The sequence below is a fragment of the Leuresthes tenuis genome, unplaced genomic scaffold, assembly GCF_036924035.1.
Source record: "Leuresthes tenuis unplaced genomic scaffold, fLeuTen1.0.hap1 SCAF_20, whole genome shotgun sequence".
Classification (NCBI taxonomy): domain Eukaryota; kingdom Metazoa; phylum Chordata; class Actinopteri; order Atheriniformes; family Atherinopsidae; genus Leuresthes; species Leuresthes tenuis.
The window spans coordinates 14,161,706-14,187,205 of NW_027325374.1; the positions used below are offsets into that span (position 1 = coordinate 14,161,706).

A 25,500-nucleotide genomic window follows, 5' to 3' on the forward strand; every position below is an offset into this window, starting at 1 on the left:
AGAACACTCATCAAACGTAACCAGTCTCTATCAGCTACCTGGGAGCACAACGTTTTTTCTCCTGCTCGGCAGCTCTTTCAAAAAGATGGGAGTTATTGATGATGTTAAGGAGACGATTTCCAAGGCAGTGTTTACCCCGTCTACTCTGCTGAGTGGACGAGGGGGGCTCCACATGGCTCAGATCATACTGTCTGTGGTCACCTTTCTCCTGGGTATCTTCAGAGGAGGGAGCAGTCATACCTACTGGATCTACGCTATGTTCACTTGGGCCTTCTGCCCCATCATGACCCTGATCATCACTATAATTGAGATGTTTAAGCTTGACATCATCCTCAATATGTTTTGCATGGACTGGTCTGACTTCACCACAGGGATGGCCATGTCCTCTGCACTCATGACCGTCTCTGTCGCCATTACCTATGCCAACTTCTATGCCTGCCTGAAATGCCTGTATGGCTGGATAGTGAGTATATCTGCCTTCTTGTGTGGCTTTCTCTACATCCTTGAGGTGGTGAAAGACAAATTCATGGATAAGAAGAAGGGGAGCTACCTGGCTGCTCTGCCGGGCTTCTGGAAGGTTTTGGAAGCATTTGTGAGCTGCATGATATTTGTTTCACTGACTGGTTACAGAGACAAGCCAGCTCTGATCATTTGCGTTATAGCGTATATCATTCCTTTCCCCATCCTCCCTCTAATCATAGCCACTAACATCCTAAAAAAACTGAAGAACTGCTTGCCCTTCAACCTGGACAGGTTTGTGTTTATTTTCCTGGTGATCTCTGTTGTGTTGTACATATTCACTGCCATCATGTGGCCCATCTTTATGTTCAGAAACAACCCACGTCCCAGTGACTGTCCACCCAGTTATTGCATATGGGCAATTCAGTTTATGGTTGCATTTCTGACCTACGTGAATCTTATTCTTTTCACAGTGGATCTCATTTTTACATTGCTCGGTATATGTGGCTTTAAACGCACATAATTGTACTGGTTCCCCCCATTTGATGGGTTTTCTATTTTCTGCATTTTTAAGATTATATAAATATTTAAAGAAAAATTTTGATATTCCTTTATTTCTATACTGTTGTCTAGTTTTCAACGGAAGGCTGATAATGTGACCTAGAAAATACATTTGAGTTCTATGTGTTATTTCTCACCGTCCATTTTTATACGTGCTGTTGTGAGTTCAGTATAAATTGAAATAATCAACTCTGTTTGGCACTGTCATTGAACGTCAACTGATGTGATTTGCATTTTGTCAGCTTATAATGAGCAGACCTGTGTTTTCGGGACTTCCACAGACAACAAACACCAAAGAAAACACACACCTAAAGATGTATTTGCATTTTTTTCCCCAATAAAAATGATAAAATTTAAATGTATTTAGAGTCAGAGAGAGTGTGTGTATGGCTGTATTCAGTTTGGAACTGACTCACAGTTTTAGTATGTATAGGGGGTGAAATTAGTCACAGGCTTCATATTGGTTTCAGCATATTCTTAACAGCATAATGATCAATAACTAAATTAGATATATATGGGCACGGAATGCGAAATTTTGTTACAGTATTGCCCTTTGGGTTAGTAGAAACAAGTGACTATGTAACCTATCCACCTATCACAGTCTTTCATGGGCTATCATCCAACTAATCAGAAGCAATGTAAAATCAACACAGAAACGGCTTTAAAGAGAAGCAGAAAATGAACAAAATGAGATCCAGTGACTCAAAATGACCACAGAAGGACACAGTAACAAGAAAAGAGAAAGATGACATCCATGATTTTGGCTATTGCCGTGTCCTTTTCAGTGAGCGTCTTGCTTCTGCAGTTCATGTGGGATAACCCTTGTCATAAGTGCGCCCTGAGGTTGTTTTACTCACTCATAAATTGAGATATTTGAATAAAATCAACTGTATAACTTATATCTGCCTAACATATAAGACATGGCTGTGCCTCAGTTTAGGAATTGAACAGTCACAGAGCTTTTCTTCACTTACTAATCAACTATCAGTGAGTACAGTTCATCTTACAGAATAGTAGTGTAAAATGGAATAGAAACAGAATCTCCATTGTCATTGTACAACAGGCATACCATGAAATTGCAGCGTATACTATACTAGTATAACCACACTTTGGCTCCAAGATTTGGAATTCTTAATTTGAACATCATGTGTGGCCCATTCAAAGGTTTTCTGGGTATTTTACACCTCCTGGAAATAATCTCCAGTGCACTCATCTTTATCTCTCATCATCATCATCATCTTCAGAGGCAGAATGACGAGTCCATGGGGAGTCTGGTGTGAGTTTGCCTGGGTTTTCTGCATCACCTTGCCCCTGGTCCTGAGCGTGGTGGAGGCCAAAATGTGGCACATCCTCCTGGCTGCCTTCCTCCCCAACTGGGCTGACCTGACCTGTGGTCTGACTGTGCTTTGTGCTGTGATGGTGGTCTCTGCCACAGTCAATTTTGCTGCTGTCTTTGTCTGCCTCTCGTGTTTCATCAATATCCTGTGTTTCATCTTCTCACTGGCTGCCGCTGTGATCTTCCTGATTGATGCTGTGAAGCAAAAAAAAATGTCTCCAAGTGGATACCTGTCTAGCCTGAGAGGAAGTCTCTGCACAGCTGGGGCTTTCATAGCTTGTATTATTCTCACTGCGGCCACCGACCACTTTGTGAGCGGAGAACGGCCCTTTAAACCTTTTGGGATGATATGCAGCACTGTTATCTTTGCAGTTTGCCTTCTGGTCACTGTGCTCATCACAGTTCTCAGCCTGATCAAGCTATAGCAGTGCCTGCTTTCTTTCAGGTTGAGTGTGATGGAGTTTGTGATTGACATAGTGGTGGTGTTGCTGTACCTGCTCGCTGTCATTCTTTGGCCCGTATTTGACTACAAGCGCAACAAGTACAATCCTTATATCTGTGACAAGTGTTTCTTATGCAGACATGAACACTGCAACAGTTGGAGGCATCGTCAGTCATTGTAGATGTAGTTTCATCCTTTAAATCCCTCTAAAAGTCAGAGAACGGTTGAATTTGATTGTGCTTCGTGGCTTTATTTCCTCACAGGAAAAATGCAGTCAGGACATTAGCTATTCTCGGCCGTGTATTATGCAATAAACAATGGACACCATAAAGAAAAGGCTATAGTCATTCAAAGTAATGGCTTTTTTTTTTTTTACCAAAATAGATCTTTAACAATAACATCAAATCGAGACTTGCAGCCTGTCATTGCTCACGTCAGAAGGTGACCTCGTGATTAGGAAAATATCACTCCGTCATATTGTTAATTGTTTTGTTTTTTTCTAGTTGTAAAGTATTTACAGATTATCAGTAAAGGAGACAAACAGTCGTGTTTCACCCCAGCAAACATCGCAGTCGCTCCCACATTTACTAATTGGAATTGCTTTATTGTAGTTTAAAACATCAGTTAACATTTGCCTATTACAACAAAGTTTTATTGGCTGCTGCTAACAAAAGTTCAACAATAGTATATTCAAATCTCACAAAACCTCTCTGACAGTGACAGTGAGATAGTGAATGCAAATTCCATATGCTCATACCTGCAGCCACAGGGTCAAAAGGCACTGGGCTTACAATGATAAATATTACAACCTAATCTAAAAATGATACATGGTTACGCTGTAGAAATGACATACCATTAAAAAATAACAATAATTTAAAAAAAAAACTAGAGCTGCAGTAATAAAAGGCAATTATGTGTGTGTGCAAAGAGGCCCTTGATGCTTCTTCATGCCTCCTCTGGCCCCTCAAACTCCACAGTCTCCAGCAGACCCTGAAAACAGAAGTAGTGCGAGTTGCAGTAGACGGGGGGCTTGTTGGGAGACGATCCCACCACCTCCGGCTTCAGCGACCCAAACGGGTTGGCTCCGCTTCCTTTCATGTCCATCTCCAGCTCCAACAGGATTTGCAGCGAGTATGTCATCTCTGTCTCACTGAGGACATAAAGGACAATCATCACTAGCCATTAGAAATGCGTAAAGACCTGCAAAGGGACGAAGCAACCGTTTGGTTTACTGTGGACGCAGCGTTATTAGCAGACAAGCATGTCCTTATGTAACCTACAGCACAATTTCAGACAATAAATGACACTGAATTTTGTGTGTGTTTATTATCTGCAGTAGTACAACACAAATGTACTTTATTTTCTTGAGTAAAACAGCAGCAGCATACTACAATATACTTACAAAAACACTACCAACTACAGTCTACAGTCCCTGGGTTATTGATGGCAGAGCTAATTCTAATTTCTAAGTTTCATCGAATTAAGTGCTTCAATTTCTTTTTTTTTTACAAACTATTTATAACAGTTTATGTGAAATCTTTATCTAGAAAGCCAAATATAGTCAAATAACCCAAATAAAGTGCAGTAATTCCACCCAAGAGTAAATGTGCTAAAGTAGCAACTAATCTGATACTGTGTGTTATTGTGCCGAGGCGTACGTTCCACTGCCGTGTCTCTACAGAAGGTGAGGCGACACATCTATGACACTCACTTAAGTGCAGTGAAGAGAGAAGGAATCTCATAATCTCTGAGGAGCAGAAGCGTTGGAAGCCAACCCTCATCCACGCCTTGGCTCGCATCAAAACCTTTAAAAAGACATTAAGGGAAAACAAAGTGAAAAAATGAAGAATCTCTGCTTCAGTTGCACAATGATCTGTAGAATAGCCATTTGGTGTCATACGTCTGTGTCAAGAAATGTTCTTACCTGGATGAAATCCAACCACCAGGTCCGGTTTTGCTGCTTCCTCTTTCTCCACCAGCTCCTCCCAGAACTGATGGTAGAGGCCCTTGTAAGCACTGATGTAGACGTTCTGCTTGGGGCCAAACGCTCTAAGAGGAGGCCTCACAATGGGGCCGTCCACCACCTCTGGCCCCACCATGACCACCTCTATGCCCAGGTGTCCGGGGAACATGTTGCTCAGCTCGTCGTAGTCAGTCAGTCTGGCTGCCAGCGTCTCGCAGTGGCCCGCTCCCACAAGGTGAATGGTGAGAGGTTTGGAAAATGGATCAAGACCAAACAGCCTCATCCCCCAGGCTATAGTCAACGGCCTGGAGAAGAACTCACTGCAGACCCTCCACAACGACTGCTTCAAATCGTCATCGTCAGGCCGAGGCCTACCTGCATCGGTCCACAAGTCTTTCATGTTTCCTCCATTTAAAATGGGTTCGAGGTGTGATGTGAGGTCTCCCTGCATGGCAAGCCAGTCATCCCAACCCTTAATCTCTGACTGGGGCTTTGACCATTTTTCTGTGGGGAATGGAAGGTCTCCTGATGGCAGACAGGAAACAGTTAGTAAGCTTGACAGAGACAGTTGATCGATTGTTGTAACAGTCATTTCTAACACACGTTCACAATAATAGTAGCAATACCTCTGAACACAAGCCATTCCACAATTCTGTCAATGGCAGCGAGACGCAGCTGTGGGCAGAGCTTCTTGTGTTTGGACCAGTCCTCCTTCTGACAGTCTTTACAGCAGTAGTAAACATTCAGACACCTGTCCAAAGAGAGATAGCTCTAAATCTGTTCATTTGTTTGATTAAAAAAAAAAAGACCTATATACATAAGCAGGATGGATATTGTTTTTGGGGTTTTTGGGGTTTTTTTTCACCTGGCACAACGTTTTAGGCTCTGTGGGTTTGAGAGTTTACCCGGTCGCTTGTCACAAGAAGCACAGACTTTAAAAGACTCCTCCATCTTCTCAAACATCTCCTTTTGTGACCGGAACGCCATGTGTTTAGCCTTGGTTTCCTGAACAGGTCTGAAAGCATAATAATAATAATAATAATAATAATAATAATAATAATAATAATAATAATAATAATAATAATAATAATAAAAAGAAGAAGAAGAAAAAAACATTAAGGATAGACGATGATTGTCCAAATTGTGCAGTCACTTTTATTTTGGACCACAATCATGTGCTAAGAGTTCAAATGTTACAGACACTGTCTAAATGATCTGCGGTAACAACTTGAAAGTGATCGTAACACCGATGAAGCCTCGTGCAAAAGCTGAGAATGCTGAAATGACATGCCGTCACTCTTTTAACGAGCACGAGGCAGTTTCTCCTGAGCGCGTGGCCTCTCACGTCTGTCATTTTCAGGCGTCACAATATAGGAATATTTAGACAAGTACCCCAAAGTCAAACGAACTCCATATGAAATGAGAATGGAATACGTCCAGCTTACCCCTCAGTCTCCGTCATTTTAAGTAAATCGCGTTAATGAGCGTGACACAAGCGCCTCAGCTGCTTCTTCTGCTGATGTGACATATGAGCGGCTTGTTGGTAGGCCAGATATAGCAGCTGCACATCGCCTTCTAGAAGAGTCTCTCAAATCCAGATCCTTCCCTGACTGCACGAGAGCTGCACTCCAGTGGGACACTCCATAAGAAAAGGCGCTTTTAAAGGCTGTGTGGCAAGAAAACGGCATGAATGCACCTTAGTGTGTTAGTTAGAATACATTTCAACACCAAACCAGAGTCATTTGGTCATAAATATACTTGTAAAGTTTTTTTATTTTTAATAACATTCTAATTCTAATGATATTACACTGGATTACACTGAAAAATGCCCACAGGTCATCGCCTTTAACCACAAGGGTGAGTCTCTATGTGAGTTCTGTGTGACTTTACCCACCTACATCCACAAGGGGTCAGTGTTGCTCAATGGAAAACTACAGGAATCTTAACAGCAATCTCATTAAAATGAATGATTTTCATAGACAGTGGAATTAGTGTCATGGGTGAGCAGTATTCATTATTCTCACCCTTTCCACTGAAGGATTTTCAAATCCACTTTAAGCCACGAGTTTCTACACACTTCATTTAGTGAAATTTGACCTTTGGAGATGGCCATGAGGGACCCCCGTCATGAATTTAGAGTTTATGTTTAAGTGCATGTACTCCACATTGGGTTATCATCGTGATTAGACAATATCCCACTATTAAGAATGCACCCTTAATGGTATTTAAGGGGTTTTAATAGAGGAGTCATTTTTAAAGAAGAGCTTTTAAAACTGCTTCAGAGGCAAAATTCTGTGATGTTTCCATTCCCTGTAACTTTATACTGAATAGTATGATAAACCTGATTTATCAAGTGGAATACTGTTCATCGATTTTTTTGTCTTTTTTAGATTATTTTTTATTTCTTTGGCTCGTGTTGTTTTTCTGTCCCTGCTTGTTTGGATTCTATAGCATGAAAAAAGATATTAATTAGGTATATATAATAAATAAAATGCCACTGGCCAATGAAGACTTTCTCATAGCATATAAGAAAAATATTCAGCTTTCTGGATCAAATCATCTGTTACCTAGTTCTCACAATGCAGTATTTCTTGCCCCACTCACTCTATTCCATTGCAGCAAAATTGTCTAAAAGACAAAAACAGTACAGCAATTAAAGGTCTTAAAAATGTTTAATTTCCTGTTTATAAATGTTAGAATGCCTGAGTCATCACTCTACAGTCTAACAATCTTGTATGACTAACTTTTAAAGGGAACAATGCTCAATGAGCAGACTCACTTTCATAAGAAGCTTGATGACAAACCGTGCTAAACTCCCAGTTCAAATCCAGCATAACATAATGAAACATGCCAACAATTCTGGCTCTGTGGAACACTGTGATTGGTTTAATTCCAGATCAGGTGTTACATTAGTATGCATATGATCTGGTTTCGCACAGCTGTTGTGAGTTATGGGAATTGGTCTATCCGCAGAACATATCACAGCAAAGCCATTAAATGATGATAGATCTCATTTAGGACCCATTAAATATGCACAACAGTGACCCTTTATATTCAACAACCATGTCACCTTGGGGCACCAACTGAGGAGAAACCTTTGTGCCCCGTTTGTGCCATCATCAAACAAAATGAGCTTTTGAGAGATTTCTTTAATCTGCCTCACTAATTAATTGTGTCACAATTCAAAAGATGGTGTTTAGCAAAAATATGAAGCAGTGAAGAGGCCTTTGGCAGCACAGCCGGCTTCAATGTCCAAAACATATGTAAATGTCCACCTCTAATAGACGTCGAGCATATTTTTAAAGCTGCATTTTAACGAGCCATGATGTTTCTTTAATGGGCTTGATGATGAGCTGTTAAATGTCTGCACCTGGACCCTCAAAGTTTTCTTGAGGCAGCAGTCCCTGGAAAGAGATGTAATGAGAGTTGCAGTAGACAAGGGGCGTGTTAGGACTGGACTGGACTTGCTCTGGTTTCTGTGAGGTGAATGGATTGGCTCCACTATCTCTGACGTGCATCTCCAGCTCCAGCAGGATCTGCAGTGAGCACTTGAGCTCCATCTCGCTGCAGGAAGAAGGAGACGGTCATGGAAACTGAACTTACAGAGGAACAGCAGTAAGCCATCAATAACTTTGCAACTTCAGCTTTGCCTTTGAACAGACAGGCGAGCCTATGCCACCAAAGGGAAGGTGCATGAACGGAAGTTTAGGTCAGTAGTTAGACCAAATACTCCACTAGATATTGGTGAAAACGAGTGAAACTTCATACATTTCTTTTCCAGAGAATTTAGCAGATGGCATAAAAATTAGCTAATAAGGCCCTCTTGCATAAAATGATTTAAACATTAAAGATTGCTCAGAGGGAAAGAGATATTATCTCTACGGCAGAATAAGAAACAAATGATCAGAAATAACAGATGTTATGTACCTGTACATGGTGAAGAAAGAAGGGATGTTATAGTCCCTGAGCAGCAGAAGGGTCGGCAGCCAACCTTCTATCAGACCCTGGTTGGCGTGGAACCCTGGGTTAGAAATAATTTTACACACAATCTGAGAAAACAATACACATTCAATCTGTATGTGGTGAGAAAAACCACCAAAGCAGAGAAAAGCATGTTTGCCGCTTTGTCGCGCCACTTCTTCTTGTCAAAGCAGTGTCCGTGTGTTTAGGCAAACTGAAGAGAAATGTTTTCCCTTTCTTCCTTGACAGAGAAATAAAGTTGCTCCACAGTTTGGAATCTTTGTTTTCAGCCCAGAGGACACATTTTCCACGATTTGCAAAATAAATCTAAGAATTTGATTCATCAGAGTACTGAGCTCTGTTTGACCTCAGGTTAAGAGCAGGTGGACTCGTTTTTCTTTACTCTTTTCCTTGCGCCGTGTACTCTGTGACAATGGTTCAAACACGTTTTACAGAGCCACTGGTGATTTCCACTGCAAAATATCGTTCGTTTTAAGATCACAGGTATGCAGAACTGGTTTTAAATGTTGTCCCTCGCACAGATTTCTCCACATTCTCAAATCTGCACCATTCGATAGATGGAACTTTCCATATTCTTTGTAATTTAAAATTGAGTCTCATTGTCTCTCGATTGTTAAACTGTTAGTGAGGACTCCCTCATCAACCTTTGTTTATAGCCATTAACCTAACTTAATTATTTGCTGGATGTTCCTCCAGCTCTTGGCAACGTTGCCCCTGCACAGATGCTGGTGAAGAGTCTTAAATATGAGAACTTATTACAAGAAATCATTTGCATTTTTTTTTTAATGGCCATTTCTCTGAACTTTGGCTTTGGGCGAAAGGCAGATGTAGGCAAAACATAAACATTGTCTTTGGCATCGTTGTATAACACTTTCCCATTTAGCCGTGCAGCAAATATGAGCAGCATGCTAACTTAATTTGAAGTACGTTCATGGCCACCTGAGAAATGGACAACTGCTCCTCATTCTCCATTGCTTTAGCTCTAAAATATGCGGCTGTGAAATGCTCCAACTTAAGACATTTTTCCTCTGTAAGCTGAAGATTGGGCAGATTTAGTCTCCGGCTGCACATATTTTCCTCTTGTTTGCTAGAACATAATTTGTTAAAGTCAATATGGCAAACACAGTCGCACGCACAACAAAGAGACAGGATTCGGGAAATACAGATGAACTGAAACATCTCTGAAATATCTCTTCATTCAACCCCACGGACAATCCATTGCATAAAAGCAGGCTATCCATTCAGGATGGGTTGGGTATAATCCTGTAGCATATTATCTGACAGATGTCACTTTTTTTTCCTGAATCTGGCTCATACTAGTTGTCTGTTCATGAGCAGCAGGGTGCAGAGAGGTGAAAAGTTTGCTTTCTCGCAAGATTACCGAAGCGCGAGCCACCATGTTAGAAAATCCATCCAGCTTAAATGTCCTTAGAGGAAAAAAAAAAAATCTGTCAAGAAGAGAACTGCCCTTTGCTGATAAACTAAGTCTACACGGATGGTATTACAGGCCTTGGGATTTTGATTTGAATAATGCACACCGTGGTATTAACATCCCAGAGGTCACGCTTCTCATCAAGATAAAACATTTAACAGGGAGTAAGCGTTTAGGGTTTTAGACCTCCAGGAGATAAGATGACAAAGAGAGACTACAGTTTGACAATTAATGACGGCAATAATCACTTGGCACCACTATGATTTTAAGCCATGTGGCTGGCAAAAGGGCTGTTCATGATTTTTGGGGGTTTTCTGGCCTGAAAGGACGTGTCTTGGAGCCATGAAAATCTAGTTTGTTTCATGAATAACAAAAAGCTGTCTGTGTCACTGAGGTTTGGGGTTGTCTCTCTGCATGGATGACATTACACAGACAACATCAAGCTCCTTTCTGAAAGCCAACTGTTGACTCTCTCTTACTGTCAAAGATCAGTATCTCCTTTTTTCTCCCCCCTTTGTATGCCGATTTATTTTTTTTTCCTAGTGGCCATCACCCCACTGAGGCTCACCCTCTTGGTGACTTCAGCACAAGTGCATGTGAACACCTTCTTTGTCATTCTTTTTTGTCACGCTGTCTGTTCCTCTATCACTTAAACAGCGTCATAATGCAGTGCTCTGCCAGCTTTGCAGTATGAAATGCAGCCAGGCTCTCAGGCAGTTTACAAGCGGGATGACTGATTCCTGTATATTTAGCTCAACTGGAGTTTGCAGTGATAACTGAGACGGGTTACTGGCGCCTTTGAGTCAAGATTTAATGAGGTGAAAATGGACAAAGCAGATGAAACTAACACTCTCATGTTAATACTACTACTAATACTACTTTCAGGTTCCCTTTGTATGGTCTTTCAGATGTCTTAAATTGTGTCCGTGATTCAGGGGAAAAAAAAGGTTTATTCCTCAGACTGCATCAAATCAATGATTATGCACCCAATGTGGGTGGGTGGAGGGCGCTGAGTCTCCCCTTTTAAAAGGGCAACTAAATGACATTATGCTGAGTCCAGAAAATGCAAGCCAAAGTCTTTCCCAGCTGCCGCCATTAATCACCCAAACCCCCCCAATAAAAGCCTGGGACTAATGAATAGGCCAGATCTGGTGAGCTAAACATCTACAACATTCTCTGTAGTCTGAAAAAGGTTGTTGTCAGGCAAACATAAAGGGAGACAAGCTGCTGGTCCCCTGAGACAGCTGACCACTTTGGTTACACTGTTTCCACCCGTAAAGGCAGTGATCATTATCGTCTTGCTTTAAAAGAATTTCATGTTCGGGAGTGTCTCAGGGTTTTTGTGATGTTGTGATCAAATCTGATCTGATGTAATGCTGGTAGGTTTGAGTACATACCAGGATGAAATCCAACCACCAGGTCAGGCTTGGCTGCTTCCTCTTTCTCCACGACATCCTCCCAGAACTGGTGATAGAGGCCCTTGTAGGCACTGATGTAGACTCTCTGCCTGGGGCCAAATGCTTTTAGAGGAGGTCTCATTATGGGACCATCAACCACTTCTGGCCCCACCATTACTACCTCTATGCCCCGGTGTTCAGGAAACATATGGCTCAGCTCGTCATAGTCAGTCAATCTGGCTCCCATCGTCTCATTGTGGGATGCCCCTGCCAGATGAATAGTAAGCGGCTTCACCTTGGGGTCCAAACCAAAGTGTTGTATGGCCTTCCCAACTGACAGAACACGAGAGAGGAATTCGCTTTGAATTCGCCATAAGGACTGTTTCAAGTCCGCATCATCTGGCCGTGGCCTGCTGGCATTTTTCCAAAGCATTGCCATATTAGAACCAGACAAGATGGGGTCCAAACGTGGCGCGAGATCCCCCTGCATGGGAAGCCAGTCGTCCCAACTCTTCACCTCAGCAGCTGGCTTGGACCAGTTCTCAGTGGGGAATGGAAGATCTCCTGCAAGGGTGGCAGAATATGATTTATGATGGACTGTAAGTGACACACAGTCGGTGACACAGATGAGTCACAGGGTGTGATGAGGAAACTGAATTGACTCAAAACTACATTGTTTTCTGCGCTGAGACAAAAGGTCAGCTTTTGTTCTCATAGATCTTGTATCTGCAAGTAAGCCTCGACTTTTTTATTCATTTCTTACCATTGAACATCAGCCATTCCACTAGTCTGTCGATGGCCACCAGTCGCAGAATCTTGCAGACTTTTTTATGTTGAGGCCAGTCCATTCTCTGACAGTCCTTTGTGCAGTAGTACACATTCAAGCACCTGCAGGACAACAACAAAGGAGAATGTAACAGTGAAAACAGTGCACTGAGCACACCGCTGAGCACTCTTTATTCTACATTCCCAAGCTTAAGTATAGTAGTGAGCATTGTTCCGGTATTCTCTGCAAGCATTATCAGTTTGAACATTTAGTAAATACTTCAACCTAAAGCTAAGTACAGCTTCAAAAAGGACAAAATATCCACTTACAGAATACTGAGGAAGTCTGCAGTATTGTATCGTCTCAATTTAGTATTTATCTGTCTTTTCTCTCCGGGTATTTCATGCAAAATAAATGTTTTAAATCATTTTACGAGCTGGTGCACATTGTAAAAATCATTCTGGGCTACGCAAGCTGTAACGTATAGCATAACTATAGCTTCTTTATGGTTAGACCACGAGATAGAATGTCTTGTTTGTGCAAAGGTATAAATAGCTTGTTACATTCATCCGCTCCCAGTCTTTTGACATTCTCATTCAGTGACCAACTCCTGTCACTGAAGATTTGTCCTATAATAAGTATCTGCTGAAGAGCTGAAATGTATTATTGATAATGCAGCCTCTTTGCTTGGATGTGGGCCTGTGTGTTCTCACGCAGTTTAGGTGATGAGGTAATGTGTTGGATTACAGGTCTGACAGTCTGCTGCACTCGGAGTGGTGGGAGACAATATTACTTTACTTTGCAAGCATTTGAAGCCAGAGGCACACAAATTTACATAGAATAATTTATCAGCAGCCACAGTCTGTCAGGGTGCACTTTGTGCTTACTAATCCTCCAAAAGAGGCTTGTAACTGGACGAAGTGAGGTGAGGAAACACAGGTGTCCTTCGAAGTTTAAGTGCTGTGGAAAAACCTTTTATTAAGAAGTTAAAATGAAACCAAACGAAAATTAGAAAGGTGTTGGTAATTCAGCAGCGGGTACTGTTGGATTGTGGGTGGACTGAACATTTGTCAAACATCTTGAGGGTTTTAGTTGTCAGCATTTTTGTATTGCACCCACCTTTCTAGAAGCCTGCTGCTACCAGTAAGTTTAAAGTGAGAGGAGGTGGCAGCTGAGAATTTAAAGGGAATGCACATAAAAGACTGTGTATCAGAGACAGACAGAAAGTGAGGGAGAAGCAGAGAGAGCCAGAAGAAGAAGAAAAAAAAGGGCACAAAAACATAGAGGCACTCACGAAAATGCTGCAAACTGTATTCCACTCCTTCTCAATACGTTCACCGTGATTGTTTGACTTTTTGAACCGCACTAAGCTGCTCTTAATAAGCTGCAGAGAGATAATTTAGAGTCAGGGGACTTTGCTATATTTGCCACTGGCCATTGTCCACCTCTGCTGTGCTATCCACACACTGGTGGCTTATCATTCTGCTGCTGATACTATGGCAGCTTGTAATTCTTCACACATGACAGCTACTGAACAACAACATCACAAAAAATATCCTGCCCGTGTGATGAGTTAGAAAATGATGGGTGGAGGTGTCTAAAATATCCTGATTGTCAGAGACCATTAATGCTAACCAGCGCTAATGTGAGAATGCTATAACTCATACAAAATGGTCTGCCTCCAAAAGTAGTGTTCTGTGCAATCGTCCTCAAGCAATACTCTTCTGTTGTGGCTTTGCACTCACTTCACACAGCGTTTCAGGGTCTGTCCCTCTGAGAGATGTTCTGAGAGTTTACTGCAGCCGGTGCAGAACTTGAAGGTTTCCTCCATCCTCTGGAACATCTCCTTGTAGTTACGAAATGAGATTCCTTTAGGTTTTCCCTGGACGGCAGCCCTAATGAGAATCAAACACTAATCATTTGCAGAGCAGGAAACATGCCGTAGGTGAATTTTGAAGCTTTTAACGCAAAGAGGAAGTTAAGAAAGGCATGCGAGGTTATGAGGAGCTACATCAGGAGTGGCTGCTCTAAGACAACGTCAAAATTGTATACCTGTATTCGCCATAGTCTTTCATGTTGAGCTTGTTGAGAATCACCTTCGAGAGTCCAGGTACGTTGGACTCCAGAGAGAAGAAAGCGGATTGGTCGGAGAAGACGCTGTCAGTCCCAGGAGAGAAGGACTGTGGGAGCGCTGGGATCTGGGATGTCATGATGTGGACAGTTCTCTTGACTAGGAGATGAATGAAGCATAAAACATTTGGTATCATACGTTTTTTTTTTCCTACTATGCTATGGATCTAGAGTGCCAATGAGGTCTAACCCCAGTTCCTCCCACTTGGCTCTACCCCACTGTCTTTAATTCTTATGGGTCGGATAGGTTCCCCTCTTTTGTTGGAATGCAAGAGGTTATTTAGTCATCAGGATGATCCCAATGACCAGTTTGAAAGGCAAGATGATCTCTAATTATTGATGCCTAAAAGAAAAAGGGCAACGTACCTCTGCAAAATGGAGAGGCAGGGCAAATAGCTGGGCCAGGGGGAGTAATTGGGATTGGGTCTTAGTCTGTGGCCCATTTTTGGTAGATGTGGTCTAATTCCACATCTTGCAGCTATGATGTGTCGGTGTGTAATGTTACTTGTTCAGGAAAGCACACTTCTACACCTAACTACACCTAACAATGATGCAGGATTGAAAATACAGACAAACATCACAGTCTGGACCCCATGCTGCCTTTGGAAAGAAGTATCCGCAGCCAACCTACAAGACTTTGGAACATTTCACATGGTTTTTAGCCGTTGTAATTTGATCATTCACGTCATTTTTGTTTTCTTTGTGGGTGGCAGAGAGAGCCTCCACATCTGCAATTTTAATGACGCAATCTTGGGTTTTAAAGAGAAGTTTGAATCAAAACTTGTTAAAGCCTGGGAGAAATGTTTGTCTGATAAGCACTTAAAGCCACAGATCCTTCCCACTCACTACACCTGCTTTTAGACGACTCCAGGTGGGGTTCTAATCAGTCTCAAAGGCCATTTCAGGATTAACGGTAACACTTCAACACACAGGCGGAAACACGCAAAGATAGATTATTGTAAGAATGAGTTTCACCAAGCAGTGGAACGGGTTATTCCTAAACCAGGCTTGTACTGATTCCCAAGGCAGACATTCATTAGTTATTTCATCCACACGTATCTGAAACAGTGTGTGAATACACACACCATCACTTGGTGGGCCAGGTTTGCTCTTTTCCTTTAAAATACACCCTTGGCTCTGGCACAAACACTCATAGCTTTGATGACGGACAAACGCGCACGACAGGCGCATCCTGGAAATCTCTGGCAAGCCGAGTCAACATTAGTTATGTTCTTTGAGGTTGCATCATTGGGCCTCTGCCCTTGACAGAAAACCTCTGTCCCAGAAACCAGCGTACCCCAAACCCCCACCCGCTCCTTTTGCCATGCCTGCATGCTACATGATTTATTCACTTGGCCTTTCGCCAGGGAAAATAGGACGGCAAAGAAATGTGATCATTTGGTGGTGGCACCAACACCTCCAACTGTCTTCAGAAATACACTGGAATCCGGCACTGAAGACTTAAATGTGCTGTAAAAGCAATCGTCAGGTTGCACGTGCAACGTTACAAAGTGCAACTGTTTTTGAAAACTTGTAAACCGCAGCAATAGAAGTCTATTCTTAACTTTACAACGACATCATAAATTCTTCACATGGTCAGACGCACTTCTCATGACACTCCTCTGTCCAATTTATAACTGTATGTTTTCAGTTTTCAAAGTGTTGCCAGGGAGTGGTTTAAGTCTCATCGCAAATGTACAGATTTCCCATCAGTTGTTTGGTTGCTTTTCCTCTCCCAATGTATTTGATCATGACCAACACTTGGTTTTTTAGGATGCCAATCCCATCCTATGACAAGCTGGCAGCATTATCACACTTTTACCATGCCTTGCCATGCACAACTGGGTAAGAAAAGGGGAAAGTGACAGCAATAAGACAGGGAGGGAGATATTTTAGTTGTCTTACCTTAGTTTCAAAATGAACAGAGAATCTTCGAGAGGATTTCCGAGTTTTCTTGGTTCTTGGAACAAGAAAGAAAGTGATTGACAGCTCCTTATGCTGGATGTCACCACCTAATGGAGCATACCCAGCGTTTCTTCTGGGGTCTGGTAAAGTTACCCCCCTGAGAGTCGAAGTGGGAGAAGGGTGGTTTGAGGACTGCGGAGTGCTGCTGCTAATGGGTAGGCGACTGGGTGGGAGATGGAGCTGGATGGGTTGGGGAGGGAGGCGGGAGACGAAGGAGAGAGGAGTGGAAAGCAAGGCACAAGTGCAGCTTTAAAAAGAAAAGGGAGGGATGGGGTGAAGGGAGATGATACAGAGAGACTAAACTTGTTGACTGGAGTGTTGGAGGCTACGGAAACGTATACTTTATGCAAGAGAGAGACGATCGGGGAAGCACTCAAGTAGTCCACAGGGAAGAGCGAGCCCTGAGATAAGAAGAGGCTCATATAAACAAACACATTAAAAAAACAGAAGGGGGTGAGTGCAGCGAGGGTGTTAAGCCCAAAGCATGATTGACTGCCCCCCACGTCTGTAGCTCTCAGGGATGAAAACAAACAAATGAATAACAAGGTGGATACATTTGTCGACTACATCTTTTCTAGATAATTCTAGATTCCTCTAAATGATCTAAAACTTGTAAGGTTTGTGTTCCTCTAATAATATAATGGAAGTAATCGGGAATAAACGGAAAGATAAATAAACAGCAATGTGCGGTTGGAAAACATCCTGCTCACAATAATGACCACGGCTGCTTTTTTAATTTAAAAAAATTTATTTGGTCCATTGGAACCTGAGATTGAAAATTAAACATACATATTTGTACACGTTCATACCCACAACCCCCGAAAAAGATCAATAAAATATATATATATATATCACATTCGTCAGAGTTTAACTTTTAAGCATCATGTCATTTTTTGTCTGTTTCTGTCATCTTTTTGTTTTCTCTTATAAGTTTAAAAAGGATCAGCTGCTTTTCTTTTCTTTTTTTTTCTTCTAATATTTATTTTTTTCATCTGTACAATTTACAAGGAGGGAATCGGACAAATGAGGAGAGAGAAAAGGCATCGAGTCGACTGCACTGACCACCTCTTCTCCGGCTGCCGCCCGTTCAGCAGCAGGGGGCGCCCCCGAAAGCACAGAGGAGACACCAACGCAAATCAACAGAAAGGGACAGGCAAGAAAGAGATGAACATGACCATTATGACAAAAGTAAAACATAGCAAAAAAAAAACAAAAACAGAACAAAAATGAATCCCATGTAAGAGTAAAGTGATCCAGCGGGGACACTTAATTTTGAGGTGCCTTATCTTTGCAGATGTTTCAGTGCAGGTGCATTTCTTGTCAAGCTAATCCCCTGGGCTCGGAACGAAGCCACACCGCCTCACATTCCTTTATCCGTCACCCACGAGCTCAGCTATTCCACAGTAAGCGTTACTTGCACAAATAAATTACGACAATAAATTCACAGCCATGAGACTGTGACCGTGAGACGGAAACCAGACAAACGAGAGTGGTTCCTACACAGGATGCTTCTTTGGAAAACATATTGTACAGTTGCTGTAGCAGCCTAGGAGTTCTTCGGAGGATGACGTGCGGGACAGCCCACCAGCGCTGGTAGGTATGGCTGTGCAGAAGGCTGCCAGCTTTGGGACACGGTGCTGTCGTTTACCATCAATGCCGACGATACAAACAAATGTGACGACGCTCGGGAGATGGCGCGCGCTTCAACACTCCTTTAACTCAGTGTCACCCGAAGAGAGTCATCGGGATTTGAAGCGATTCCCACTAAGCATTCATACACTGTATGAAGGCTTCTCATCTGCTTTCAAGTTTTCCCCATTTCAACAGAAGTGTAATACAGCAAAACCCGCTCTTATCGTTTTTATACAGTACCACATTAGTACCACATTAGTACCACTGTCTGTGTTGCCACGGTGATCACTGAAACATCAGGAGTGGTGATATCAGAGAGTGGTGGCACCCTAAATGATGACCTACATAAAACAGCTGGAAGCAACTCTGAAACAGCGCAGGAGACACTCAAAGAGAACCATTTCGTCTCCGGGGTCGCCTTGTCTCTCTTGTTATGTGTTCACCGAGCCTGGCAAAATGGTAATTTGTCATTTCATGACGACTTTGCGTTGTTGCTAACGTGCTGTCAGTGTGCTCCTGCGGGAGGACGGCCCAGTGGCTCGTTCTGCTCCCGGGCAAACAAAAGCAGTCCCTGGCCTCCCGAAGTAAATTCTGCAGCTCCTTTTCAGAGCCCCTCCTGTGGCAAACTGACTGCTCATAAAGAGCTGCTCTACTGCTCCCCAAGTACACTAACGCACAAACTGTCAAACTAGCAAACCGTGTAAGTGTGTGAAAGAGACGCTGACCTTCATGGGGTGTGAAAAACCTAATGTGCAACATGCAGACTGAGGGTAATCGAGAGGTTACCTCCTAAAAAGTTCACCTAAATGGAAAGATATGAAGTGACTTCTGAAGGGAGTAAGAAAAGCGAGTGTGCTTGAGGGGTCTGAGACATCTGGCCATGACCCTAAACCGAAGCTGACTGAGTGTGAATTAAAACAAGTATGAGGAATAAAATCGGCGAAAATGTTCTATCAGTATATTCATCCGTCTCAGCACAATATAATAATGTTTCATTCTTCCACAAGATAAAACCTCCCAATCACGCGGTTCCTGCAAATGGGGCAGTGATGACATCGCCACAGAAGAGACAACAGAGACAGATGCTAAGTCGGCTGTCTGGTCACCTGCCACAACACTTATATGAATCCTGTTGTACAAAACGTGGGTTTGGTCCTGAGCTAGAGTGTGTGCGAGACAGCATGGTGGTGGTGGTGGTGGAGGCATACAGCACTCTATGAATAATGGCTTTGTCTGTGACCTCTAAAACACAAATCTGGATAAGACAGCAACAAGAGTGGTGTATAAAAGAAACGTTAGTTGGATTTGGCTCACAATGTACCGTATACTGACAAGTGGTTGGATAGAATTCCCAAGAAACAGCCCTCTTAGATAGCTGTCTTTGTGGGCAAGGGTCTGACCGGATGACTGGCTCACAGGCTGTAGGCCGGCAGATGGCTCAGTAGTTTCAGCACTCCACCCATCTTTTTAAGCTAACTGAATGGAGGATTGCCTCCGCGCATATGAAAGCTGAGGGCTGACTTCTGTTTCACAAACGGCGTTAAAAACCACCAGAATTAAAGACGTTCCAACTGTCCTTTTAGGGTGCCTGTGTAAATCATCACTTTCTCCTGGTCACTTCACACGGCCCACTTCCCTCATCTCATCCAGACATGGCACATCCACTTGGCAAAGGGGGCAGGACATGTGATGAAAAACTGCTGCATTCATGGAGCATGAGAGAGAAAGAGAGCGAGCAGTTAAACGCTGCTCATTGATGCTTTACATTCATGTGTACATCCGACAGACACACACAACAATTTTTTTCCTCTATGTTTTAGGGCTCCAAGCATCACTTTGCTGCCCATGCCTTATTTTCCAGTGGTCTGACAGTTTATTGGATAATAGTCTGTGCGTGAGGGGTCAAAACAGGGCGGGGGTCATAGAGGCCTGGGCCGGTGCAGGCCATCGATGTCTGGGGTGAGCTGGGGGCTGTGAGTGGCCTTGGTTGGAGTCCAGTCGCCCAGGGAGGCCTGAGCTGCCTTGCGGTGAGCCAGACGGTGGGTGATTGAGAAGCCAGCATTTCCCTCCAGCTGAGAGAGCACCACCAGCACCTGCCTGCAGGGGGACACAGAGAGGTTAAGAGGACGTGGAGCAGCTGAGAGGCCTGCGGCTCCACACCTTGAACAGGGATCAAAGTACACGGTGAACAACATGAATACAAAAAATCATTTTTTTCAATGATTAACTACTGAGAAAAGTTAAAGCTATGACTGAAGGAGGACAAGATGATTAATCAGCACATCCTATCCAAAGTGTTAAGTGATAATATAGTGATATATGGCGACAACAGCTTGCTGACTGTGAATATTAGCAGGATATGAGCTTCTCTTGAAAACGATTACCTAGTTAAAAGCTTTCAGCCATGTACAGAGCTTATAACAGAAAATGAGCGACATACATGGAGCATGATTTTGTTTTCCCAATCTTCTTTTAATCAACAGAAGCGGCATAATGTTCCGTGTTAGATGACTCACAGTAAAAGGTGACTTTTAACACACGGTGACTTTTAATAGTTTCCCATAACAGGGGCCATAAATGTGGAGTGCTAAGGTGCTAAATTTACATTGATGCGAGCTGTAATGCGTCTGTCCTACTGTAGGAGAAGTTAAATACAGAGAAACCTTAATGGTGTGTGAACTGCCACACTCTGCAAGATCCTGCAAAGTGTGCCTGCGAAGAGGGTTCGACAGGAAAGAAAGGCTGTTACGGTTCAGTTTCCTTCGGGATCAATAACGTGTTTATCCAGCTTTCTCTAGCCATGAGGAAAAGAGAGAACAGGCTGATTGCGAGTACCTGTGCAAAGGTGGTACGCTGTCGATGGTCTTGAGGCTGCCGCGTGTGGACACCACATTGAAGCTGTCTGTGCAGTCACAGGAGACATGGAGGTAGTACTTAGGGTGGCGGTTTTCCACCACAACAATGAGCCCCGCCCAGCCGTGCGTCAGGTAGTAGCATGTCATGCCCTCGCGGCCCTGAGAGGATCGATGAAACACATTTACACATGAGAGCACAATATGTTCACAGAAGTAAAAAGCCTCCCCCTGTTTCAAGGTGACTATCTGCAACTTTATGGGAGTGTGACCCGGATTGTTGATGATTATTTGATGGGCAAAAGAATGTTCTTACACCCATATGCCGTAATACACCACGAGCAGTGATTAGGAAGCCTTAAAATGCTTAAAAGGGAACTTGTTACAGGGAGAAATAAAAAGAATGACTTTTTTATTTTTGTGCTTGAGAGGACACATTTGGATGTCTGAAGTCAAGGGAAAAACTCAGAAAAACACTTTGTGTTGGGCCATTCGGTAGCATTAAGATTAATGCATCATTAAGTGAGCCATTCAGATTTACAAGGGAAACATAAAGTCCCTCTACAAGAATATCCAGCTGCTTTCCTCTGGAACTGTAAGATGGGAAGCTGTTAATATCAAAGCTATGCATTAGTTACATAGTTCACTTCACTGCGGAAACAAATTAGTCAACGATGCTCTTATTTAACGTTTTATATCCTGAAAAGACATCCGACTTCTGATTGTCTCGCTCTTATTTTCTAGCGGTCCCATTTCTCATGGAATGCTCCGTCATCAGAGTGCGGCTTACAGCCATACTAAAATAAATAAATAAAAACACACCGTATGGGGAACACCTCTTATTGGTAGCTGCTAGACTCGTGACAAAACTGTGTCTAAAAGACGGCTCAGTAGCCCACCAGCTGTACATGGTCCGGCAGCAGAAGAGGGAAACACAAGTACTTGGGAAAATAAATGGCCAGTCCAGTGTTTTTCTATCAGTTTAGTGTGTGGCCTGAGAGCTCAGGTAAAATAACAATATACTTTCTCAGGCCATAACAACGTCCTCCAAGGGTTATAAAGCACTAAACATTTGAAAAGAGGGAGAAATTAAGGACGGGAAAGGGTGGAATTGGAGTCCAGTGGATTCTCTCCGTTCCTTAAAACAATCAGACTTAAATCAATGTTTGAAAAAGACGCCGCTGTGGTGTACGCCTGCGTTAAAGCACGCCACGGACATTTCACTAACACCTCCAGAAATGTTGGGAGTTTGTGAACGGAGAGCATCTGCAAAAAAAAAGAATTACAGTCTCTGAAGCTACGGTGACTTTCATTTGTCATGCAGCAGCCTCTGAGCCTCTCCTTTTTGGGTGCCGGCGACTGTAAGGAAGCAACCACACGTGCAGCTGAACTGCTGCTACTGGGGTCATTTCACGCCGAGTTGCTCATCATCACCATCTCGTGTCTCGCAAACAATCGTCAGCAACACAAAGCTCGTTCTTCGCGACTCGGGGTTGCTCAAATCGTCTGTCTTCATTTGACCATGTTGCTGAACGACTGCTGCCGCGTGCTGCCGAGGCTCAGCGCCCCTATTGTGAGCCACGGATTCCTGGAGGGCTGAAGAGCTGAATGATTTAACAAAGCTGATCTCAAGTGTTTAAAAGGCTCGACGATCCTTTAACATATAAGCCGTTGTGACTGCACTTACAGGAAAGGGCTGTTCAGAAGAGGCGGAATAATTTGTCTACTTGGTTCGAGAGGCTGTTGCGTGTGTGAGTGTGTGCAGATGTAACCGGTTCAGTACTTGCATGTAACAATCGGACACTGTTAAGAAAAGCGGAAGTGTTGCAAGGATTTCCAAGCTCCTAGCTCAGAGGCATTTTCTTGTTCTTCTAGCTTCGTGCTTTAGCACATTACGTTTTCAATATAACAACGGAATTACACAAAGAGAGCAGTGAGGGAAGTATGTTATCCAAAACAAGTCATAACTTCCTCACAGGAGGAAAAAAAAAAACTAGGAAAACTAGAAAATGGCTGCGGAGGACAAGTCTTATGGATGAGTGGAAAATCCATTTGTACGGTGGAGTGAAATCCCTTTACGACAGCACAGCAAGTTGAAAAAGCTCTGCATAATGTGGGCAAACTTGTTTCCAAAGCTGTGGAAAAATGTGTCGTGGAGAGACAAAAAAAAAAAAAACATACAAATGAAGCAGAAAAACAAAAGAAAGGCCACAGATGGCATAACATGTCATCTGTCGAATATTGTAGCGCTTCTCTTCTGGCGAGAGCGTTTACAGGATGGCAGCGAGTGGAACCGGCACAATGACAAATAATGTATGATTTCACTGCTGCAGGGAGAGTCACACAAGCTTCGGGATGCTCAGATTAGCCAAACATAAAACCTCTTCGGGAGAATTTCATCATCTAGCAGGGCAGAAATCCATCAACATATGGCCAAAACAGCCACAGAAGACTGAAGTGAACCCTGGCTGAGTCGATCCCTCATATCACTCCACTTGATAAAAAAAAAAAAAAAAACACGATAAAGGCAAAGAGCCCACAACACGTTCAAGATGCTTGGAGTCCCGCTAAGATGACCTATTTAACGTGACCTCTGATTTTTGTTTGGCTTGATGAATCTGTTAAGTTTCTTTAGAACCCCCAGAACGCGGAGGGTGACGTGTCAAAAGCTGTATCTAACACAAAAGGTTTAAGTTTTAAACGAACTCATTCAAACTGAAGGCTTAATACTTTATTCATGCCCATTATCTAACTTCAAATTAAATTTGCTGAGGCAAAGAGCCTGAAGAGCTGAAGTGTAATATCATGTTCAATGATGAGGAAACTGAGTGTGTGCGCGCGTGTGTGTGTGTGTGTGTGTGTGTGTGTGACGGTAAAATGGGAGGGCAGCAAAAGTCAAAGTGATCAGATATAGACGTTTAATAGAACTATGAGTTGTATTACAGCTTTCCTCTTTTTGTGTAAGAGTGAATGTGTGTGTGTGTGTGAGAGAGAGAGAGAGAGCGGGGGGTTGTCTCACCTCGTGTCTTTCGCCTTTGTTTTCAGTGAGCAGAATGATGGCGTCGGCCAGCGTGGTCGCGGTCGCTTCCACCTGCTCCACCATCACCTGTCGAGAGCTGTAGATGGCCAGGATGTAGCCAGGAAAGTCCTGGCTGGGCCGCCTTGTTGGTCCGCTCGTGGGGCTTGAGACTGGTGACAGAACAATGCTTTAGAATAAACAAAAACAAAACTGGACCGAGATTTTTGAGGTTAACTGAGTGCTTCCAGACAGACAGAAGCCTTCTTGTTGGCAGCGTATCAGTACACCTACTGGGTGTGGGTGGGCCTCCAGTCCCGCTGACATTAATTTGCCAGTGGTTGAAGGCGCAGCAGACAACCGCATACTCCCCCGGCTCCAGCATGACATCGCAGCCAACGAATTTCTTCACCGCTCGCTTGCTGTGAGCCAACAGGCGGCCCAGAGTCAGCTTGTTGCCGCTACCAAAGGAGGCGCGAAACACCATGATGCACAGGTCCAGTAGGTGGCTGTCAGCTGTGTCTGAGCGCCTGGAGAGGTGTTGAACGTGACAAGAGTAAAGTCAGGAGAGCAGGGAACAAAAAACAAGAGGAGGAGGAGGAGGAGGACGGGCTGTGGTGAGGTTACCTGCTTCCCTCCTGGAATAGAGCAAACTCCAGCGCCGTCCTCTCCAGCACGGTAAGAGATGTGACGGTGACCGGCCCGCTGGCTTTGCTTTGGAAACAGCCTTGTAGTCTCACCTCCTGCCAGTCTGAGTGGATCTTACAGATATCTACGGAGTCAAAGTACCTGTGGAGGAAACAAAGTGAGCAGAGAGTGCTTTTATTTAGTCTATATGGCAATAACGGGAAGAGTGCATGAGTTCCACCTGTTTTTCTGAGACACCAGCAGCGCGACCGACTGATCTCCCCCTGACATGAACTTAGTGTATTTGTATGCATCACAGGCATCTCTTTAACATTAGCATAGCCTTTGAAGGGGCCGCTGCACAAATGTAATTTACCTTGCCAACGTATCAGACCTCTTTCTTCAAAGAAAGGGGCCCCCCCGAGAGACGCTTTGCTCCTCGCTTTCTGCCTGTTTTTCGCCGTTTCACGGCTTCCTGATCTCCCTGACAACTGTCTCACATCTTGCTTTTGTCTTCTTGAAAATGAGGAAGATAACTTAAATGTGTCAAGAATGGAGACGTTTGAAAGCAGCAATTTGATGACGAAAACGCGTTTCTTTCAAACGCGTTCAATCACGTTTCAGTCCCTCCTATTCTGACACTCGACGCCTATCGGTTGATCCAAATTGCCCAGCAAGCGGACCGCTTTTCCTTTTTCTCAGTCAAACAAGGCGAAGCAGATGCAGACCGCAGGTTTGCCAAGGAGATTATTAGTCTGAGTCAGAGAAAACAAACAGCCAGCAGGCAGATGGGATTTTCGTTTAGGCTGAACACATTTTTCAGGTTTGAGTTATTGTTGAGGAGGAGGGACACACACACACACAAAAAAGCAGACAGATGTACTGTACCCTTGTAATCTTTCTTCACTTTAATCCACCAGCCCGATTGACTGTGTGAAAAC

General features: G+C 43.4%; 4 protein-coding genes across 6 annotated transcripts in view; 1 reads left to right on the forward strand and 3 right to left on the reverse strand.

Moving 5' to 3' along the window:
• Positions 1 to 127: 127 nt before the first annotated feature.
• Positions 128 to 1,016, forward strand: LOC140278226 (myeloid-associated differentiation marker-like protein 2). Its single transcript, XM_072373180.1, has one exon. It carries the CDS (start codon positions 173 to 175, stop codon positions 980 to 982), a length of 810 nt encoding a protein of 269 aa, XP_072229281.1. The 5' UTR covers positions 128 to 172; the 3' UTR covers positions 983 to 1,016.
• Positions 1,017 to 3,678: 2,662 nt separating this feature from the next.
• On the reverse strand, positions 3,679 to 6,252 carry LOC140278219 (putative protein MSS51 homolog, mitochondrial). Its single transcript, XM_072373171.1, has 6 exons — positions 6,207 to 6,252; positions 5,627 to 5,776; positions 5,388 to 5,512; positions 4,723 to 5,286; positions 4,510 to 4,603; positions 3,679 to 3,948 (listed from the first exon to the last, which is right to left on the reverse strand). The coding sequence occupies exons 1-6, from the start codon at positions 6,221 to 6,223 to the stop codon at positions 3,744 to 3,746; spliced, it is 1,155 nt and encodes a 384-aa protein (XP_072229272.1). The 5' UTR covers positions 6,224 to 6,252; the 3' UTR covers positions 3,679 to 3,743.
• A 1,344-nt stretch (positions 6,253 to 7,596) lies between these two features.
• On the reverse strand, positions 7,597 to 16,681 carry LOC140278218 (putative protein MSS51 homolog, mitochondrial). Of its 2 annotated transcripts, XM_072373169.1 has the most exons (7): positions 16,373 to 16,680; positions 14,390 to 14,567; positions 14,083 to 14,232; positions 12,335 to 12,459; positions 11,572 to 12,135; positions 8,689 to 8,782; positions 7,597 to 8,325 (listed from the first exon to the last, which is right to left on the reverse strand). In XM_072373169.1, exons 2-7 carry the CDS (start codon positions 14,545 to 14,547, stop codon positions 8,118 to 8,120), a joined length of 1,299 nt encoding a protein of 432 aa, XP_072229270.1. In that variant the 5' UTR covers positions 14,548 to 14,567; positions 16,373 to 16,680; the 3' UTR covers positions 7,597 to 8,117. The 2 variants fall into 2 exon arrangements, with proteins under 2 accessions (XP_072229270.1, XP_072229271.1); XM_072373170.1 differs by lacking the exon at positions 14,083 to 14,232 and having other exon boundaries at positions 16,373 to 16,681.
• Positions 16,682 to 17,381: 700 nt separating this feature from the next.
• capn15 (calpain 15) overlaps positions 17,382 to 25,500 on the reverse strand; it is a 34,905-nt gene continuing 26,786 nt past the window's right edge. For both annotated transcript variants that reach the window (XM_072373155.1, XM_072373154.1), the window contains exons 8-12: positions 24,560 to 24,721; positions 24,227 to 24,462; positions 23,936 to 24,105; positions 20,900 to 21,078; positions 17,382 to 20,161 (exon numbers count right to left, since the gene is read on the reverse strand). In XM_072373155.1, coding sequence (XP_072229256.1) covers positions 19,984 to 20,161; positions 20,900 to 21,078; positions 23,936 to 24,105; positions 24,227 to 24,462; positions 24,560 to 24,721 — 925 coding nt within the window. In that variant the 3' untranslated portion in view covers positions 17,382 to 19,983. The remainder of the gene's footprint in view (positions 20,162 to 20,899; positions 21,079 to 23,935; positions 24,106 to 24,226; positions 24,463 to 24,559; positions 24,722 to 25,500) is intronic.